Source organism: Tursiops truncatus, chromosome 1 (assembly GCF_011762595.2).
Source record: "Tursiops truncatus isolate mTurTru1 chromosome 1, mTurTru1.mat.Y, whole genome shotgun sequence".
Taxonomy (NCBI): Eukaryota; Metazoa; Chordata; class Mammalia; order Artiodactyla; family Delphinidae; genus Tursiops; species Tursiops truncatus.
Genome location: NC_047034.1, coordinates 52,806,328 through 52,828,595, shown reverse-complemented (window position 1 = coordinate 52,828,595; position 22,268 = coordinate 52,806,328). Strand labels below are relative to the sequence as shown.

At 44.2% G+C, this 22,268-nt stretch overlaps 1 protein-coding gene across 1 annotated transcript in view; it reads right to left on the bottom strand.

Moving 5' to 3' along the window:
* The window catches only part of ASTN1 (astrotactin 1), a 329,737-nt gene that overhangs the window by 137,341 nt on the left and 170,128 nt on the right, over window positions 1–22,268 (bottom strand). Inside the window, exon 8 of the mRNA XM_033847791.2 lies at window positions 21,762–21,846. Coding sequence (XP_033703682.1) covers window positions 21,762–21,846 — 85 coding nt within the window. The remainder of the gene's footprint in view (window positions 1–21,761; window positions 21,847–22,268) is intronic.

The following is a 22,268-nucleotide window of genomic DNA, read 5'->3' as shown; positions in this document are numbered from 1 at the left end:
CCCTCCTCCAGCTTTCTTGAGCTGCCTCTCTCTCCTCCAGCTTCTTTATTAAAAATGCTAATACTACCATTTTCTGCCTGGATTTCCAAAAAATGCAGTAAAAAGGATCTGAGGCTGGGAGGCAACAGGAACGGAGATGATCTGAACCAAGGAGGGGCTTTTTATCTGGCTGTCCCTCAGCTGATGCTCACAGCCCAGAAAGCAGTGAAGGCGCAGCAGGGGGAGGGAGAAGAGGCTGCACTTTTTTTTTCCTTTTAAAATTAAAACTCCCTTAAAAGAGAAAATGCTGTCTTATAACTTTGGCACGGACTTTCAGCTTTTGTTCTCTTTGTCAGAGTGGCAAATTCATTTCCTATTTTGGAAGAAGAGACGGGAAGAGCAATGGCCTGGAAACCTGGAATGTGCCAGGTACCAGAGAAAGACGAGGTGGAAGATGGGCAGGGGGAGAATAACCAGAGAGGACAAAAAGCAAATCAAAAGTGACTCTGAGGATGAGGGGGCAAAAAGAAGTAAAAGAAAAAAAGAAATATGGAAAGAAGTGCGTGGAATGGCTGGAAATGAACAGGAAGGGAAAATATAGAAAGGGTAAAGAACACAGGAGAAGACACATGAAAAACTACAGTTGTTAAAGAATCATAAAAATTGCCAATAGGAAAGACTATCTAGATAATCCCTGGGGGTCAGTGTAATCGTCCCCTCGGGCATTTTCCACAAGGTTTACATAAATCAGGCAACAGAGCCTTCCTCTCTCTCCTCCTCACACCAGCTAATAAGTATAAGCATCATATCTTCAGCCTAAATTTTTCTTTCTCCTTCTCACCCATTTCCTAGTTATGTCTCCTGAATAACTTCTTTGCCCTTTTCTGTAACATTTATACCACTTATATATTAATAGATGATGCCACATCCCATTTATGTTTGCTTAACGTAAATCATACATTGCATGATCATTCTTTTGCTCTCTCCCTGTAGGCCAAACGCTTTGCCGCCATAATGAATCTCAGTACTGTTCCCCAAAGTCCCTCATTTCTCTGTGCTTTAGGGAAATAAAGCATCTTCAACGTTTCGGTCATGAAAACTGGAGAAGGATAATGGGTGGTTGTCCAAAGCTGGGAAGAGAGAGGAAATACGCAGAAGAGTCAGGAGACCAGATCCCCAGACTGAATTCTATCACTAATCCATTGTGTGATTGGGCCAGACTGCGAGTTGGGCTGGATTCCTGTCGAAGCCTGTTTTAGCTTGGACAGTCTAAGATCTAATCTTCATTAACTCTGTAGTAGAGCAACTTTGTGGAGGCACATGGGCTTCAGAATCTGGCAGTGTTGGGTTCAAATCTGCTCCACTGCTTACAAGCCATTTGACCTTGTAGTAATTTACTTGATTCTTCTGACCCTTAGTGTCCTCAGAGGTAAACTTGAGAAAATATTGCCAACCTTACTGGGGACCTAACTGTACGAAGTAAACATACGTTCCCAAACTTGCCCAACTCATAGGACCCAAAGTGACTCCCCTAAGTCCAAAGAAAGATCTACTAGTTTCATTTATTAGTGGTCAGGACCAAACAACTTAATAAGTATTCACATCCTAACAACTTAGTAGTCATTTGAAAAAAACAATACCCATAAAATTGAAATACTTTGTGTGGTCTCTGTCGGATATCCCTGTGTTTCCCTTGACAACTTAAAATATCTCACAGCTCCCCTGTAAGATTGCTGTGGTGCCCCAAATTCTTCAGGGTGTAGTTGGGGAATCAGGAAAGTTAAGTGTAAGTAAAGTTACAGTAAGCACAGAGTAGGGACTCAACAAATGGCAGCTACTCTGCTACCAATTGCAACATTCCTTTAGCATCTAAACTGGACCTAGGAACGTGAATTGAAGTTGATCTCATTCAGATTCATTGCTTCCTCATGTGTTAAATACAGGTCTGGAAGAGCTGGAAGAAAATGGGAGAAGTGAACTCTTGGGTTGAATACTGCATTTAAGAAAAAAACATATACCTTGAACATTGTGAAAGAGAGTTACAAAGATGACCTTGGAGAATGAGAATTCTACTTCGAAACTCATTAAGGACCCCAAGTTGGACCCAGTGGCTCCTGAAATGAAAAGTCTAGACGAGGATCAGAAATGATCCTTCTCAACTGTCTAGAATGAAATGGCAAAAGAAACTCGTGTCTCCCTTCTCTTTCCAGTGAGATTTGGCATCTCTTCTAAGATGATCTTGGTTGCAGTCCCTATCATCGGGTATTACTTTGGGGATGGATACAGGAGTAGACAGACACTCAGAAGGTCAAGAAAAATTCCTGTTACTCTCTCCTCTCAGAAAGTGATTACAGTGGAACTATCAACCATCTGGCACTATTTGTTCATTGATGCTGTCATTGATTTAATGTCTATTGAGCACTTACTGTGTGACTAAGAGGGCCTGGTGTCACAAACACAAAAAAGACAAGACAAAAAAGGTACAGCCTCTGTCCTTAAGGAGTTTCCCAGACCAGGGGTTATACTGAATTGAGCTCTTATTTGGCTATCTGCTGGTGCTGTTGAATCTCAAGGAAGAATCTTTTATATCTACTATAGCAGAGATGAGGAGCAGAACAAAAGCAAGTGTTTTGGGAAGGCTTTTTGGAATAGAAATTGGAGGTAAATAGGGGCAGGATAGTATTTACCCTTAACCCTCCCATCCCCCCCAAATAAATCAAACTAAAAAAAAAAAACCATAAAAAAGCTAGTAACTCAGGGCTTCCCTGGTGGCTCAGTGGTTGAGAATCTGCCTGCCAATGCAGGGGACACGGGTTCGAGCCCTGGTCTGGGAAGATCCTACATGCCGCTGAGCAACTGGGCCCGTGAGCCACAACTACTGAGCCTGCGCGCTTGGAGCCTGTGCTCCGCAACAAGAGAGGCCGCGACAGTGAGAGGCCCGCGCACCGCGATGAAGAATGGCCCCCGCTTGCCACAACTAGAGAAAGCCCTCGCACAGAAACGAAGACCCAACACAGCAAAAATAAATAAATTAATTAATAAACTCCTACCCGCAACATCTTCTTAAAAAAAAAAAGAATTGTACAAGCCGTTTGTCAACATGGCTTTTTTTTTTTTCTTTTTTTTTTTTTTTCAGTACCCGGGCCTCTCACTGCTGTGGCCTCTCCCGTTGCGGAGCACAGGCTCCGGACACGCAGGCTCAGCGGCCATGGCTCACAGGCCCAGCCGCTCCGCGGCATGTGGGATCTTCCCGGACCGGGGCACGAACCCATGTCCCCTGCATCGGCGGGTGGACTCTCAACTACTGCACCACCAGGGAAGCCCTGTCAACATGGCTTTTTAAAAAAAAAAAAAAAAAGCTAGTAACTCTCCCAGGAACACTCTCCTCTTAGAAAAGCACCTGCTATAAAATCTGGCTACATCCATCTCACCAGCACACACCTAGGCCTAACCTAGGTCACTGGGGACCCCGTTAGCTTGACTTCTTTTCATGGTGCTAGTCATCATCCCACTTGTGTACTAATGCTCTGGTTATCAGTCAGACCATTTCAGGACTACTCTATTTTCCTCTCCTGGACCTAAGTCATTCGTCAGGATGCTTCCTTTTCATTCTTCTATTCATCTCGACTCATTCATTCTTTCAACAGACTGTATTTATAGTCAGCCTCCAATTTTCCTATATTTAAATCTCTCGTATCCTGTGCTTCCTGCACATTACACATTGACCTATGCTGAATGTAAATGTTCATCATAATTCTGACAGAGAATCCTCACTTCCTCACTTGAGGCTGACCCCTGTCAGAGCCTCACCTGGGTGGTAACAAGTGTGAGTGTGCGTGCGTGTGTGTGTGTGTGTGAGGGCGGTGGAAGCACAGGTTCCATACATTCTAATATTGTAGATTTTGAAGTTAACATCCCTGTCCATGAAAACCAGCAGATTGGAAAGAACCAGCAGATAAATTCTTCTCCATTCCTGCCTATCCTCTACCCCCATGGACTGTTCAGAGGTATAGATTTCCATAACGCTTATCTATGCTACATCCTGTGTGTCCAAAAGCTGGCTTCTTCTAAAGCTTAGAAGTGGCCAGCTTACTAGAAGTGGCCAGCTTACTAGTGCACTATCTTGCATTTGTTTTTCTTCTCTCTCTGCCTCAATTATCTTTTCCCCTCCCTCTTGCTACCCTGGCATTGTGCATTCCTATAAAACCTTAGCACATATGCTTTGTTTCTAGGGTGCTCAAGCTAGGATGGCCTACATTCTTCAATTTCTTCAACTGAAAACTGAGAGTATATAGTAATAGTACCTACTTCATAAAGTTGTGAGGATTAAATGAGTTAATACTAAGTGTTTTGAACAGTGCCTAGCATATAATAAGCCCTACATGATTGTTGACTATTAGTATTCATCTCTTTTTTCCAGGCACTTAACACAATCCCAGAGACATGGAAGGTCATTGGTAAATGTTTTTCAAATGAATAAATTATGGATGTACCCTACTTTAGTGGCACTGGGAAGATCAATGAGTTAACTCAGAAAGGAACACTATGCCAAATATTAAATATAAATAAGCCAATTTCTCTTTTGTTCCTGAAGAGACCTACACCAAGAAATACACTGAGAAAATCATGCAAAGGTTTGCAAAGAACTTGCATGTATAACTTCATATACAACCATTCACTTATTCATTCAACCAACATTTATTCAGAGCTTAATACTGAATGTGACAGGAAATGTTATAGGGTTACAAAGATGAATAAAACACAACCCTGAACTTGAGGAACTTACAAGCTAGGATAGTAGGGACCAAGGCAGATACACGAACAGATGATTAGGTTTATCAGATCATGATAATTATGGTGTGAAAACAATGGCAGAGATAATACCTGGGGATCACAGACGAGGGTCGCTTTGTGAAGACTGGGTAGCGTCAGATAGGTATCTCGGGGGGGCCTATCCGGATGCAGACTTAAATAGTAAGCAGGGAATAGGCAGGGAAGTTTGGAAGTTAGGAATTGAGGTAAGAAAAGCCATTCCAGGCACAGCACACCCCCTAAGCAAATACACAGACATGTGGTACAGCATGGTGCACACATGGGCTCTACAACAGATTCGATGTCATTGGAACCTAAAATTCTGGGCAGAGAATGGTTGGAGATGCTGAGCTGAAGGGGTTGGCGCGAATCAGGTCGGAAAGAGCCTGTAGGCCACCTTAGAAAGGCCCAAATTTATCCTGTAGGGCCATAGGTTTCGTGGGCAGGCTTTAGGCAGGGTGTAAGATGAACAGCTCATTTACATGGATCTTTTTGGTGACTGAAAAGGAAGGATGTGAGGCCAAGTCAGGGGGCAGGGAGGCTATCATGTGGTCCAGGTGAGAGATGAAGTGCTGGCCTGAAAGAGTAGGGGTGCAGGTGAGGCCATGTGTGTGCGATGGGCCTTTGGACAAATGTTACAGTGGTGAACAGGAGAAGCTGGAGCCCACCAGGGGCATCCCGTGGTCCTCAGCAAGGCCCCCAGAGATCTGCACTCAGATGCTCCCCTTATGAATTCCTTCATGGAGCTCCACCAACTGACCTTCCAAACACGGAGCGGGTTATTCTGGTCACAGCCCTGGGACTTCAGTGCTGAAACCTCAGGCCCAGGTTCACGCAGAAATCTAAGATCTGGGTTTAAGTGAATGGCTCTGTTAAACATTATTTCATTCACAATCGTCACTGAACTTCCAAGGGATTAAGAGACTGAAAGTCAGAAATTAAGAGGCTGCCCAGGTAAGTGACAAGTGACAGGCAAGGCCAGGATACAAATCCAGGTTTCTGTAACCAAAGTCCAGGATCTCTCTCTCTCTCTCTCTCCCTCTCTCTCTCCATACGTCTTTCACACACACACACACACACACGCACACATACACACACACAGAATTTTAACTTCACAGCAGATTCTTCATAGTCATTATCAAGTACATGCTAAGTGCCTAGAGCTTCAGAGCCACTTTTGTTACCTTCCCAACCCCCATCCCATAGGGCCTTAGATTATAGATTGGAACCTTAACCATGTCCTACATTTCATATCCCTGGCCCTAGCAAGTTTAATTGTTAAATTGGTTAAAACTGAAAGAACAGGGAGAGGTTTTGTGATAGCATCACCAGCCCTCTCCCTGGGCTTCAGTTCAAAGGGATCGTGGTCCAGGGCCAGAGGAGAGAACAGCGGACTTAATGCACTTGTAGGCTCTTCTCTCTCTCCCTCTGCAATCCTCTGGTGAGCAAGGGCACACAGCAAGGGTTGCTGGGAAACGGAATCTTTGATGATGTGCTCTCCCTGCTGTGAAGACTAATGACTTCAAAGAGGGCATCCTGCCACGATAGGGGCTTGCGTGGAAAATCTGACTGCAGTGTAATTAGGCAAGAGGCTTGAGTTTAGGCTGCTGTGCTCAACCACACCCTCCTCTGCCCGGTGGAAAGCACAATTTGGGGAAGGGAGAGACAAAGCTTTTGAAGAACAGGAGTGCGTCTTCACGATGCACTGATGCTAGCAGAGAGGAAGAGAAAAGTTCAAATCAAACCAAACAAAGAGACCCAGCCTGGCCAGTGGTCAAAATGGAAAGATTTTTAAAAATGGACGCAGGACTTCCCTCCTGAAAACCATTCCCCTGGCAGGTATTATGATACCTGCTGCTAGATTCTCTGACTCTCGGAGGAAGGGCCATCTGATCCCCTTGCCACCTGGCATTACCACCACCCTCTACTCTTGCTTTGCATGGTTCTGTCGTTCACCTCTTACTACAACCCTATGAGGTAGGTACTATGATCACGCCTGGTTCACAGGGGAGGAAGCTGCGGTACAGAGGACTTAAGCAGTTTGACCAAGGGAAGTGGGTAGAGCCAGTAAGTGGTAGAGCCGGGATTGAGACTCAGGTGGTCTGCTTGTACAGTTTTAACAATTACGTTCTACTGGCTCAATTCCTAATGTATTTAAGCTCCTAGTGGGTTGGACCTTATAGGACTATTGTGAGCCTGGAATAGGGTGTCCAGCACAAAGGAAGTCCTCAGTAGAAGTGATGTGTTGTGAGTGATCTCAAGGTCATCTCCTTCCTGCCTCCAAACAGTAAGTCCCTTACATACGAACCTTCAAGTTGCAAACTTTCAAAGATGCGAACGTGCCCCTGTATGCCAGCTGCAATACTTTTCAAGGTATTGTACTGTAAGATTAAAAATGTTTTATTTTTGTAGGGCTTTTTTATGTATTATTTGTGTGAAAAGTATTATAAACCTATTACAGTACAGTACTATATAGCTGACAGGGTTAGTTGGGTAACTTTGTTGGACTTTACAAATTATGAACATGCTCTCAGAATGGAACTCGTTTGTATGTAGGGGACTTACTGTATCTTCTCTATTAGTTCACTTCTCATAATGCTTGGAATCTCACGAACAGCAACTATTTAATTTTTATTGAGCACCTACTACATGCAAGACACTCTGTACCTGAGAATGAGACTCAAAATTAAGCCCTTGCGCTACAAGTCTTATTGTCTACAAGGAGTCAAGACAAGTCTAGGGATATAAACAAGGCCCCATGTGCCAGTGGCCACAAGAGAGAGTTACAGGCCTGAGGCAGCCCAAAGGATGAAGGGGTGGCTTCATATTGGAGAATAGGGAAAGCTTTATAAAGGAGCAGGAATTTGGGCTGCACCCGCGAGACTGGGAATGGGGAGGGGCATTGGAAGGAGAGAACTGCAGGGGAAGAGATGTCCTGAGCAAAAGTAGGGAGAAGATAAAGTAAAAGGTCAGTGTGATCAAGAGCAAGCAGTTCAGTCAGGCTGGAAACAAATGCTGGGAGCCTTGAGAGCTAGGAGGGACCTATCCTGAGAGGCTCTATGGTGGCCAGACTCATCCTCATGCATCCCATTGAGGGCCTGGACTGAGAATCAGACTTCCGGGTTCATCCCTTCTCCTCCCACTGCTACTGTGTTCTCTGAGCAAGTGATTGAATCCTCTGTGCCACTGCTTCCTCATCTGCACAGTGTGAGGAAAGGATGCTGTGAACACTCACAAAGCATCTACAGATGATGCCTTCACATAGAAAGCAATCAGTGAGTCTCCCTATTATCATTTAAATGAGGTCACAGATATAAAGCACCTGGAAGAGAGCCTGACCCACGGAAGGAGCCCATGACGCACTGACCTCCTCCCCTTGCTCGGGTGGAGCACCCCAAGTACCTCTCTACATGTACTTCATTGACGCCTAAGGTGGCTCATTCCTCTGGGCTAAGCTCCACCTCTCCACAGGCTTTCGAAGAGCAAATGCTTCTGGGACCTGGGAGGAAAAGCCCATTAAGTGGCTGACGGCAGAGAGAAGATGGTGACACTAGCTCAATCCCCCCAAACTGGAGAACTGAGAACATGGGGTGGAGGGTGATCCTGACCATCGAGCCTGCAGCCAGCTCAGCTGCCTGACTCACATTACTTCAGAGAAGAGAGTCGGGAGGATGGGGCGAGACACCAGAAAAGGGGGCATCTGCTCCCCACAAATCTGCTTGTTCATAGAGTAAATCCTTTCCTTGTCAGGCAGCACCCTGTGAGCTATATGCACGGACTCCAGACAGACTGCCTAGGTTTGAATGCCAAGTATGGCACTTACTATGGTGCAAGCTTTGGCTAAGTTACCAAGCTTCTTGGTGCGTCAGTCTCCCCATCTGTAAAAAAGGAGAGCTTCAAAGAGCTGTGTTAAGATTAAAATATATAAGCTCCTAGAAATGTGCCAGGCACAGTGTAAACTCTCAGTAAATATTAGCTCTTACTATGACCTTTACCTTCACTTATCAGGTAGGAAATTGTTGAGAGTCACATCGCTGGAACTCCTTGTGAGGCAAGACTCTTAATGAGATAAAACTGCATGGCCTGGAGGAATAGATGGTCTAACAGCCACAAGTGTGGAAGCAAATTTTCAGCAGCTTCGGGCTCTTTAGAGAAAGAGGATGGATCAATAAAAAAAAAAAACAAGAATGCCAAAATGTCTAAGAGCTAGACTGGACTCACTAACAAGCGGGGTGTCCCAAGCTAGGCTCATGACCATTTTTGATGGCATCTCTAGGTCAGCATTTCAAAGGGCAGCACAGAAGTCATCTACCCTGATTTCAGAAAGGCATTCATTCCCTGACTTAGAAAATGTATTGAGCACCCATTCTGGGCCAGACACTTGACAAAATCTTTTACATGGATTAGATGGAAATATGAAGGTTGAATGATTATACAGCTGATGAATTTCTGTGTAATTGAACACATGTAACCAACAAGTTTCGAGTAAGGGGTCAAGGTCAACCTGCAAGAAAGTCTCTGATGGGAGCAGGGCTTGGTGGCGTTCTCTTTAACAATTTCATCAGTTACCTGAAGAAAGTCACTGAAGCTATGTTAATTAAATTCACAGATAGCACGAAATAGCAGGGATAGCTAATACATGGGATAGCCAGACCATATATGGTGGTCCCAGTTGTTCACAGGCATCCATCCACCCTACACTCTGCAACAGATAAGCACATTTTTTAATCCACACAAAGGCACCATATAAGCTAGTAGTCCTGAGCATAGAAGAAAGAAATCAACATATTCTTTATTGTTCCAAAGGACAGAGCTGACCACACGGATCGAAGTTACAGGAAAACATATTTTGGCTCAGCCTGAAGGATAGCTGTCTAAGAATCTGCATTACAACAATGGCATGAGCTGCCTTTTCCAAGAACATAGCCTTCTTCACTGATAGCATTCAGGTGGCCATCTGCTAGAAAGGCTGTAGGAGGGATTCCTATACCAGGTGGCAGGTGAGATGATATGACCTTGAGGTGGGCTCCCAGCTCTGAGTGTATAGAACTGTGAGCGATTCAGCTGATATTCTTACTCCTACTTCCTGAAATTACGGAGGTGAGTCACCACTCTCATAAGAGAGTCTAAAGATACAGTTAGGTTCAGAAAGCAGAAGTCTGTGGATGTCTTGCCCAAAGATGACCACATGCCTTTATTTATCTTACAAATATTTATTGAGTACCTACTATGTGCCAAGCAGTGTGTTAGGGTCTGACAATGCAATGATAGATAAGAGACATTGTTTATGCCTTCCTGGAATTTATATTCTAGAGGTGGATTCCTCTAAACCCAACTTGCCGAACTGATGTTAAGATCTCATCATTTGCAGGCAGTTCATAGAACATCAATGAGGCTATGACCAATGCAAAACATCATCAGTGGGATACTTGATGCCATCACTTATTTAAGTGCTTACATATTTATGTAACATTATTGAGTGCAACATTCTTATTTTTACTGAAAAGGAAATTGAGCCTCAAAAGTTATGAAGCTAGCCAAAAATTGAGGGCTTTTAGTAGAAGAAATGAGATTTGAGCTCAAGCCTGTCTGTCTGCAACTCTGTGCTCTTCCCATTGTGCTATGCTGCCTCCCATACAGATAAAAATATGAGCAGGTGAACATAAACTCTCTAGGAAGTGAGGTATCCCCAGCCTCCTGGTTAAGATGAGATCATTTGACCAAGGCTATTAAGTGAAGTCTGGTTGACAATATTTAAGACTATACCTGGAAAGAAGAACCTCTGAACATATCCCAGACTACCTTCTTTCCAGGCCAAGTAGTCTGAATAAAATGGATGGCCCCATCCTTCAAACGTGAAGATCTCACTCCTGACCCATCGGGCAAAGGCTCTGGAATCTCTGCCAATAGCAAGGACTTGCCTAGGTGTTTTAGTCTCCCACATTTGTGCCAGTAAATGGGCAAATGCAATGCCTGCATAGGGTCCACGGTGAAGAGTGTGCCATGGCCTCTGCCACAATGGGCCACCTTGATTTGAATCCACAGTTGTGGTTTTACACTGGCCAGAGCGCAGAGCTACTCAGTAACAGGTGTTTGGTCCCAACAGTTACCAGCCTAGGGCGTTTACTGTGTTTAGGCCTCCAGCTAGGTCCCTCTAGTGACACTTCACTTTCCCTAGGACTCTATACCATTCTGGAAGAGATACTTAACTACAGACTACATACTTGTCATTGTTTTAATCAAGGCATCGACTCAAGGATCCCCTGTCCCCAGAGCCTCAAGGCCGAATTGTAGCCTCTCCCCTGCTTTCATTTTGAGACTCTCAGAACAGTAGCCCTTGAGGGGTTTGGCAACAGAAAGTTCTCCTTAGGGACCGAGATTCTCTTTTCTTGCCAATGAGACTTTCAATATTGCTGCAATATTCAACAGGTCGCCAGTAAAATGGGGAAAACAATAGTTTCTACTCATAGTGTTGAAATGAGAAATAAATTTGTTGGTACATGAAAAGAACTTAGAGGGCTGGCTGATGCACCCCAAGAACTATATGTGTCAGCTATTATTATTACTATATTAGTATCACGATTACTATTACTACTGCCCCTGAAGAGTAGAGTGTGGGGAGTGTTATAATACCAGGCATGCAAAGTACTACGGCTCACTGGCTTTGATGTTAATTTAACTCCAGGTAGGCTTCTCTCAGTGTGGAATATGTTCCCATTTGTGACCATCCCACCACGGTGAGCACTCACTCCATTTAAAGTCATCCGTCTCATGTGGAAGGAATATAACAAGGCCTAAACAGACTCACGGATATACAGAACAAACTAGTGGTTACCAGCTGGGAGAGGGAAGGGGGTAGGAGCAAGACAGGGGCAGGGGATTAAGAGGTACAAACTACTATACAGACAGGGATGTATGGCAATGTTTTATAATAACTCTGAATGGAGTGTAATCTATAAAAATATTGAACCACTATGTTGTGCACCTGAAACTGATATGATATTGTGAATCAACTATACTCCAATAAAAAAATAAATACAGACATAAATAAAGTCATATTTCTCATTTGGTTATAAGCAAGGGAGTCTCTGCTTGTATGTCAGGATTGGAGGAAGTCCGTGCCGGGCACTGTGGTCTGGGCAGCCACACGGAAATCCTCCACCTCCGGGGCTAATTGGGCTAGTGCAGCACTGGGGCATTGAACAGCTGTCCACGGCCTCCCTTCACAGTCCTACACAACAGAAATCTGGGGACTCTCCTCCATCCAAAGATCTTAGATCCAAAAGCCAACCTCAGCTGGAAAGCCTGGTTTCCAGGCTATCTCTCCTTAAGCCAACCATGCTACTCTCAGTGTGGAAAACCGTGTGGAAAGGTTAATAAACTTGATGGGAAGAAGAGTACCAGGGAAGGAAAAGATTATTCCAATTGTTGAGTAGCGTCATGGTCTAATGAAAAGAGCCTAGATGTTGGCATCAGGCAATTCTGTTCACCACTGTGACCCTGGTCACCATACTGCTGAGCCTCACATAATAATAGGCACCTTTCTCATTACATATACATACATACATACGTATGTGTATATATGAATATACATATTTTAAAAAGCAAGAGATATAACAATATAGTGCGATTTTTGTTAAAAAAAAAGATTATCCCTAAACAAACAAAAGAGTTCAGAATGAGTTCCCTCCAGGGGATGCCACTTCAGGTGGCTTGCATTGCCTTTTTTTTTACTGCTCTGTGGGTGACTTTCTTTTCTTTCTTTTTTTTTTTTTTTTTTTTTTTTTTTTTTCTACGAATTATATGCATTCCTTTTATTTAAAAAAAAAAAGATAAAATAAAACCAAGACATGCAGCGACAAAATGTTTGCTCTCCAATTCCTGAGATTATATAAAGTTAAAACTTAGGAAAAAATAATTGTAGTGTGAATGTTCGAAGCAGAATTCAAAGGACTTATCTAGGAAGAATAAACCTTAAGATGACTTTTACTGAAATTGTTTTCACAGAAACTGCAGGTGGAATAAACACTACTAACTGCTCACCTCTTAACCAGTTTGGAGGCTTTTTATCAAGATTAGTGATGATATTAAAACAACAACAACAACAACACTGAGCCCAGCATTATACGCTTAATAAATGGCAGTAATTAATCAGCATTATCTGAGGGACTGCTCAAAATCTTCAGTGACACTGAAGTTGTACTGCATTAAATATTGTGCTGAATTCGAGGGTCACTTCTCGGTGTTCATCCAGCCCTTTGTTATACAAAAACTTACAGAGATGTTTACATTAGAGGAATCTGACCTGAATGCTAGACCCTGAGCCACTTTCTTCTTTCCTCCAAAACCAGGTTTTCAAATGAGGCTTTTCAGATAGATATTAAGAATAACTTCCCCAGAGAAAACGTTTTGAGAAAAATAACATACAACAAAGACACTTTTAAAGCTTCCTTCTGAAATTTCCCCCAAATTTTGTGGTTACAGAAGTAATGAATGCTCATTGTTAAATAACGAAAGAGAACAAAAATGCATTAAAAATTAAGGGGGGCAGTGGAAAGCAAAACTTTTGATGCATAGAAAAAGAAACTGGGAAGAAATATGACAAAATGGTAATGGTAGTTTTCTCTGAGCATGGGATAATGAGTGGATTTTTTTCTATTTACTTTAAAGAAAAAAACAAGATAAATAGCCAAGATGCCCAAAGCCAGGGAAGATGACAGCACCCTCAAACCTAGTATTCTCAGACTGAAACCCAAAGAAGCTGCAGGTCCAGGGAGCATTCCTAGTAGAAAACATCCATGCATTCAGTAGAATATATAAATTCAGGACACTCTCTGGAAAGCCTGGGCCAAACATAAAACATTCATTTCTATAAAATTGAAACAATTTATCTTCCATTCTCGAGCAGATGGGAGGGTAAATCCAGGTTGATTTTTTCACCCTGGTGGTCATACTGGAGGAAATATGAGTGTTCCTGCCTCCGGTACTGTTTAAAATGAGTCTCTTGGTACCGTGACTGGACTAGTCAGAGAAAACACCGTGGATGTTTCACTCTCCTCCAGAGGGTAGGTAGTACTGTAGGGGGACTGCAGACACTTGTCGTGTGGGGAAGGGTGGGATGAAGCTGAGTCCCCTCGGTGCCCTGGGGAGGAGGATGCAGAGAAGCAGGTGGGGAATGCCCACCTCTCATCCACAGCTGATGACTTCCAGAATGTCACACGCTTATCACACTGGCTCTCTCTGAAATCAGTATTTACCCAACTGATTTATCTCCAATACCCACCTGTCACTATAAAGCTTGGCCACCAGCTATGTGACCTTGAGCAAGTTTCTTCACCTCTCTGGCCCTCTATTTCCCCAACAGTAAAACACAAGAATCCTTTAGGATGCACTCAGCCACTAGTCTACAAACCCATCCTTTTCATCAGAGGGGATGGTGCACTGGTGCACCCCAACAGGATGCCTTCCTGGTGGGGATGTGGGGACTCCACACCTTGCTTAGGAAGGGCCTCTTAAGTCTGGCTGGGCTGCAGAAGCATTTGCGGGGAGCTTTCCATCTGTACAAAGACTGGGCCCTCTCCCAGACCCACGAAATTAATATATCTCTTGGGGTAGCAATTGGAAATCAGTATTAGCTCCCCAGATGATTCTTAAGTATTTGCTCCATGAACTGGCATCAGGGAGTCAATTATTAGGCGTATTTTGCTCTCTTATCATCTTGAGTAACCAAGGTTACAGTTGCCTCTAAGAGGGGAGCAAAGGGCATCACCTAAAACAACCCCGGCCAGGGGCAGCTCTAGCTCCTCAACTGCATTTGTGCAAATGAGAAAAAGGCGCGCATCAGGACAAATGCCCCCTGTGTCTCAGAGTTTGCTTTCCTGGGACTGCAGGGGTGAGGTTTCACCCCTCAGCTGCTCTTTGTGCTAGATGTCTACCTGCAATGTACAAAGCATGTGGCTGTACTCAGCTGACTGACCACACGCCTTTTGTGAAAATGGGTCAAATTAAACATGTTTCCACTTGAGAAAAATCCCTAAGAATGAGGTGCAGGGTCCCCCAAGACAACTGAGGGGACTTGATCCCGTTAAGCCCGTCTGAGGAGGTCCTGGTAGGTGGAGATCCACTTTCAACCACTCAGTTCCTGCCTGCTCACCCAGAGGGGGTCAGTTCTCCTTCTTTCTACAGGGCAATATTTCAGCTAGAATCAGGTTACAGCAGAGTTTCTAGCGAGAGAAGGAACTAGGAACTTTAGGTTTAATATTAAGAGCTAAGATGACCTGTTTGACACTGAAATAGGTGGGAGAAAGGACAGCCACATTTCCACTGACTCCTGGGGGAAGTGGAGCAGATGGAAGTAAAGGAAAAGGGAGGGAAGAAAAGAATGAGAAATAAAGGGCCAAATAAAACCACTGGAAACCCTTGCTAGGAATAAGTGAATAAGTGAGAGGTAATTAGAGTCACACACGCACGCACACAATTAGAAAGAGTCACACACACATGCACACGCACACACACACACAAAGAGAAAAAAGGACAATAAAAAGAGAGCTAATGGGAGGATAATCCCGTTTGTGCTTGGCATGGCAATGACAGGAGCTGGACACAGACAACGAGGTTGGGGCTGGAGGGGAGGGGAGGAGGGCGCCCAGAGATAAAAGAGCAGCAGCAGGCTGGCCTGCAAATCTTGTCTGAGGGGTTGGAGGAAGGTGAACAGGGCATCACTGATACAGAGACAGGCATGGGGGTGGGGAAATAAAAGCCAGACGATCAGCTAGAAACGGACAAATGAAAGTCAGGAAATGTCAAATGTCACGCAGGACTGTCTGACTCCATCTGAGCCACTTCTGACGAGACTCTGGGAAGGTCAAAGAAGGCCAGACACTGCCCAAGACCTGGGCTGGGAATCAGAGCTACCCCCTAGCATTCTAGTCACTGCCATACAATGGTTCAGCATTTGCACTTTGATGGTCAGACAGCTGAGAGACTGTTCTGGCTCAGCGTTAGGTGGCCAGAAGGTGAGAGTGGGTTTTAGATCCTTTGGAATCATCAGTGCAGGTTGGTCTCTGCTAACACCTAGAACTCAGAGGCAAAGGCGTCCTCTCTAGTGGGCTGTGGTCATTTTTCTGGGAGTGGTCTCTAGGGAAATGTTTAGGATGGCATCATTCAGACAGATCCTAATAAAATTATCTTCTGTCAAGGACGCTTTGGAGCAAGACCGAGGGGCTGAGGCCAATCATGACAAACATGGTCCCCATTCTTGGCTTGAAAAGGAAACTGGATTCTGTGGTGTGGGGCATTTGTTCCTTATACAGATTTAGAATCCCTAAGCAGGGATCCCTGGGAGGGTGAGTAGCAGGGATGAGCTGTAGAAAGAGAAAGCACAGTACAAACCTGGGACAATGGAAAGGCCATATTAAGGTGGCACGGGCTATGTACGTGTGTGAGTGTGCATGTGCGTGCATGCGCAGGCACAAGCACACACATGTACTAGTCTGGGGGGGATGTCATGGTAAGTAGGTAAGTATGTTGCCTCCTGAGCAGGCAGTGAAACAAGTGCTCTGATGAGCAGGATTATTCCTGACAACAGCTTCTAAAACCTTGGAGAAACACCTGTTCATTTCCACAGCTGGTCTTTTCCCATCTCATAAATTATCACTCTATCACCATTCTTCAGCACTGAAATCTAGTAATATGTTCTCTAGTGGGGAATCTCCTTGGTATTGCCCTCTGTATCTGAGATGCCAGAATAAGAAATCAGTCTATTATTTACCGGGAATCTTCAAATGCATGAATTTAATCTGACTGTGGTGTTCTGAAAAATGTATCTAGAGGCCACTGGGTATACTCTTAATTTAACAAAAAACATTATTAGAGCCTTTCTTAATAATCTCCAAAGTAACTAAATAAATTTGTTTTTTCTCTTCTAATATTTTCATGTAAATCATCTCTCTTGCCTCCTCCACCCTCATTTATTGGTTTCATTTCTTATCTGTGAAATTTTTTAATTTGTCCTTGTTGTCCTAGCAGACAAATATCACATAGAGACACTAACAGTCCCTGGCTGTGTCTATGAAGCCACAGGGTTGGGAGGCTGAGCAGCTGTGGATTCACACAGGCTAGACAGAGATGTGGTGAAGCCCTGCACTAGGGCGGGATCCTTCCATCCCGGGTCCTCTGCTGGGCACCTGGGTCACCAAGGGTGCTGGGGCAGGCAATGATTGATTTTGTTGCCAACCTCAAAGACCAAGGATGTAACCTCAAGCATCCTATGTTCTTTTAATAACTCATTAGAAGTCTGTCATCCATGACTTTGTTTAAATCTTTTTGAAGCTATTTTTACTTTTAGTGAATCAGAGCCTCTTTTGTAATGAGTTCAGTGATTTTACAACCTGCCACCCTGAATCCTGTCACCTGGGTAAACTACAGTGGCTGGCTTTATCACCAAGATTCACACACGAATTTCTCAACTGGCCTCACTTCTCCTTGGGCATTTCTGGCAAAACCAGAGTCACCAAAAATGGCTGCAACCCCCTCGATTCACATGTCTTGTACCTATGGTCCCCAATTTTCTGTCACTCTTTGCTGTCTGGTCTTCAAAACTTTTATCTACAGGATAATTTTAAGGCTGCTTTATTCGCAGGATCCAGATAAATAAAACCTTAATCTTGAGAGGGTTTTTTTTGCGCATTTGTGTTGGTTTTTGTTTTCTTTTTAGGATCGTTTTAATTTCTTTTGAAGGGTCCAGAAAAATAATGTGTAATGACGGAACAGCCCTCCACATATACAGACACCTCCTGCTGACAATTCTAGGGGTGTACACATGGAGCTTTAAGGTTCAAAGCCTTAGTAAGCAAGAGCTCTTTAAGATCTAGTCTCTACCCACCTTATCAGCCTCTTCTCCTGTCTCTACAAACTGCACCCGTGGACTTCCCTGGTGGCGCGGCGGTTGAGAGTCCGCCTGCTGATGCAGGGGACACGGGTTCGTGCCCCGGTCCGGGAGGATCCCACATGCCGTGGAGCAGCTAGGCCCGTGAGCCATGGCCGCTGAGCCTGCACGTCTGGAGCCTGTGCTCCGCAATGGGAGAGGCCACAACAGTGAGAGGCCCGCGTAATGCAAAAAAAAAAAAAAAAAAAAAATGCACCCGTGAGCTACACTGAGTTATTTGTTTGCCATTCCTGGAAAAACCATGCTTCTTAAGCCTCCATGCCTTGGCATATGCTGTTCTTTCTGCCTAGAATTACCTTTGTGACCTGTTAAATAGAACAGTTCAAGATCTAACTTCCTCATGAAATCCTATTCCAGATCCTTAGATGTCACATGAGTCAAACTGTAATCCCATTGAACTTTGCTCAAACCTTTATTTTAATAGGTTTTAGAATTCATTGTAATTTTCTTGTTAGGTGCCCATCTATCTATTCTAGACTATTAGTTCTTCCAGAGCAGAGATAACATCTTCTTATAATTAGCAACCTACTTTATCCTGGGCCACGATGGGTAATACAGTGAATATCTGCTGAAAACATGAATGAGTGAGAGAGTAGATGAAGGAGTAGGGTGGGGAGAGGATTTCTATAAATAAACCAGCTCACTCATGTACACATACACACACACACATCACACACACACGCACACATACAGGTCCAGGTAAACTGAAGCACAAAGCAGAGTCTGGATAAAGCTGCAGGTATAACTCCTCTGTCTCCCAGAATCAACCATTTGTAATTTTTTGTATTAATGTCCTTGACCAATTTTCTTCCTTGTCTGAAAGTCACGACTGCTTGTTGATACTTCTGTCCTGATACATTAACCTAGATTTTCACAAGGGAATTCATTTTAACTTTCACTGGCCTAGGATTGGGTTGTTCGACTTCAAAAGCATGTTCAGTTATTTTAATGTATGCAATATAGAATACTAAGTGACAAACATAAACACCCATACAAGCTGTTCACCTCTCCCTCCCGGACCATTAAATGAAACATTCAGGAAGATCAGGCCTGCCACTGATTTTTCCATAATACCCCAGTACGTGTCATTAGTTAGCAATCTGTACTTTTCAAGTGACAGTCTTCACGTTCAAATCAATTTTCATTAATTTTGTAAGAATCATTTAAAGAAACGTGGCATCCGATCCCTGATTTAAATCAAGATGTATGAATGTTCTACTTTTCATTTATCTTGTCATTTTATGAGGAAGATGCAGTCCTTTGTCTGGCACTTTTTTATATACATGTAAACATGCTGCTTATCACTCCTGGTTCCATTATTCTCATGACAGTCACTTTTTTTCCCCTCCTAACAGTTGCTCCATTATTTTATTAGTGTCCAAAATGAGACCTTATAGACAGTGATGATCAGAGAATAATGGAAATTAGAGATGGAAATGATAGATTAGGTCTCCTTGTCTGTTTCCTGGGGCTAATGTTCCTGTCAGTCTCTAACTCGGGGCTCTAGCCTGTCTTATTTTAAATGACACCAACGTGGGGCCTCCACCATTTCCCTGGAGGCTCTTGTCTACATCCAAGACTGTCTCTACACACAGCCAGAGGGAATGATGAAGCCTTGTGCAATTACCCAGTGAAGTCAGGCCCATCGTCACATGATCTGTCTACAAGGCAAGGGATGTGGAGGCTTGAGCGATTAGCCACCAAATCCAATCACTGCAGAGAGCCAGCCTGGATCATTCAGGGCACAAAAGTGAAATGATTTTTTGTCATTGTTTACTTCGGCAGCAGGTACGCAGGCTAAGAGACAGAGAGCTGGTTATCCATCACCTTTTCCAATATTTTACTCAATATGAATCACAGTCAACTGAGATTTTCGGCCAGCACATAAGCTAAAATCTTGGCTCCTTGGCAACTATGCAAACATGTCAGAGGGCAGAGCGTAAGGGGACTGAACTGACTTTACATAACCATAGCAAATGGCACTCTTTATTCAAACTCCACTTGGCATCTATAAGCCAAGTTCTCTGCCCTTCCCACCAATCTTTCAACAACCGGCCACCTCATATGCATTTACCCTTCTCCAAACATCTTCCTCTACACTTTGTGGACTGCCTCCCCGATAAGATCACAAATTCAGTGGAACAACGGAGCCATCCTTCATTTTCACTAACAGAAAAATTTCATGGCGTTTTGACTTCCCCCAAGTTTTCTGACCTGTGACTCAGATTTCCTTTCCTTAAATTCATTCTCTCTTGTCCTTATCCCTCAACTTCAACCTGTTCCAGCACATCTGCCCTCTTCGAACATCTACAGGCATCTATCATTCCATGACTTAGTTATCAGCTGGTCAAGTTCTCTGAGTGGGGTTCTTCTTCCCCTTCATCATAAATCACTCCTTTGGGCTCTTTAATCATTTTTATTGCTCTTCTCCAAACTCTCACCCATTTTTCTCCATATTTATTGCTTTGAGAGTCCAGAACCACATTCAGTATTCTAGGCTTGGGCTCCTCCGAATCATAGAGAGGAGGTTGAGCATCGAACTCAGGGCTAGGAGTCCTCCTTGGTGCTGTGGGAAGGGACGGTGATTTCTTTTCTCCACCTTGCCAGGCTACAAACACATTTCCACTCTGCAGTCTAAGCAATCACTCCGAGATGGCTTTTTTTTTTTTTCCGGTATGCGGGCCTCTCACTGTCGTGGCCTCTCCCATTGCGGAGCACAGGCTCAGCGGCCATGGCTCATGGACCCGGCCGCTCCGCGGCATGTGGGATCTTCCCGGACCGGGGCACGAACCTGCGTCCCCTGCATCGGCAGGCGGACTCTCAACCACTGTACCACCAGGGAAGCCCCGAGGTGGCTTTTGCCTTGATTTCTTTCTAGTTTCCCCTGTCCCATTGATTGCTATTATTAGTTAGCGTTCATTGATCCCTGTCTTCTCACACCCTCCTCCACAACCCAGCCAAGGCAGAAAGTAATCTCTCAGCACCTAAAACAAAGTAGGAAGTTGCTTTTAAAAGGCAATAGAATGGTTTCCCTGGTGGCGCAGTGGTTGAGAGTCCGCCTGCCGATGCAGGGGACGCGGGTTCTTGCCCCGGTCCGGGAAGATCCCACATGCCGCGGAGTGGTTAGGCCCGTGAGCCATGGCCGCAGAGCCTGCGCGTCCGGAGCCTGTGCTCCGCCACGGGAGAGGCCATAACAGTGAGAGGCTCGTGTACCGCAAAAAAAAAAAAAAAAAAAAAAAAAGGCAATAGAAGATGGATAGTGGTGATGGTGGCACAACAATGTGAATGTGCTTAATGCCACTGAACTGTACACCTAAGAATGGTGAAAAGGATCATTTTTATCTTATGTATATTTTTTCTCCATGAAAAAATTCAAAAAAAGTAAAATGAATAAAATGTAAAGCAATAGACAAGGTAACTATTTTATCCCAGTTGTCTGTGCTTGGGGAAAAGCAAAGATCTTACAAGAAATGGTAATTGGAGATCAGGTGAAAATCCTTTGACTCAATGCCAAGCACTCCCTGAGTCGTTGCATTTCACCCTCTCTGACAGTACTGGTGAAAACAAGTTTCCACTCATATCAGTCTTGCAAAGCTCGTTGAGCTCTGGGAGAGCTACACTGGAGTGTGTGCGACTTCACGTGTCTCCAACAAAATCATCAGCTAAGTTCTATCTGTGGAATCCTCGTGGCTGATGGCGTGTGAAAAGGAAGAGAGGGACAGCTTGATTCCCAGATCCCAGCTGGAGGCTGGAGGCTTGGGGCTGCGAGTCAGAGGCATCACCTCTGAACTCGTAAATGGAGAGGAAGATGAGATGGACACGACTGGGATGGTGTAAACATGGAAACGCACAGTGACTGGGATGGTGTAAACATGGAAACGCACAGTGCCACGTTCATCCGTTTGCTGTTCAGAATAGAACCACCCTTTAGCTCTGTCCCTCTCCACACAATTGCTCCACGTCACGTCCGCGTGAGGGAGCGGTGACGTCCGGGAACTGGCTAACTCGCCGTCCCCTCACTTACCCTTGGTTGGTTCCCCATTCATTCCGAATGCAAAGATGCTTGTGCACTGGATCCTTCATGTAACCCTCGTAGCAGAGGCATTCCCCTTAGAAGCAGGGTGAGGAAGAAGAAAAAGAAACAAGAAGAAATTGATTAACATGTCTGTGTTGGAGAAAATTAATATGAAATGATCACATCAAACTAACACTGGCACGGATGAGACCACAAATCCTATTATGCCATACATGCCCATCTCCACTGCCCACGTGAAGGAACACACCACCAATCTCTCCATTTTCACTACGTGATAACTTTCACTAGTTGAGGACACTAACGTTTACAAAGCACCTATTACATGTGCTCTACAGACACAAAGTCCAAGAACTCCTTGAGCAAAGGGACTCCTTCATTGTTATTTTCTCAGTGGCCAGTATACTGCAAGACACATATTAGATGATCAACACATGTTTGAAGACCACATGGGTGAGTTATTTCATCAAACGTTTCTAAGAAATTTGAAAAGTACAT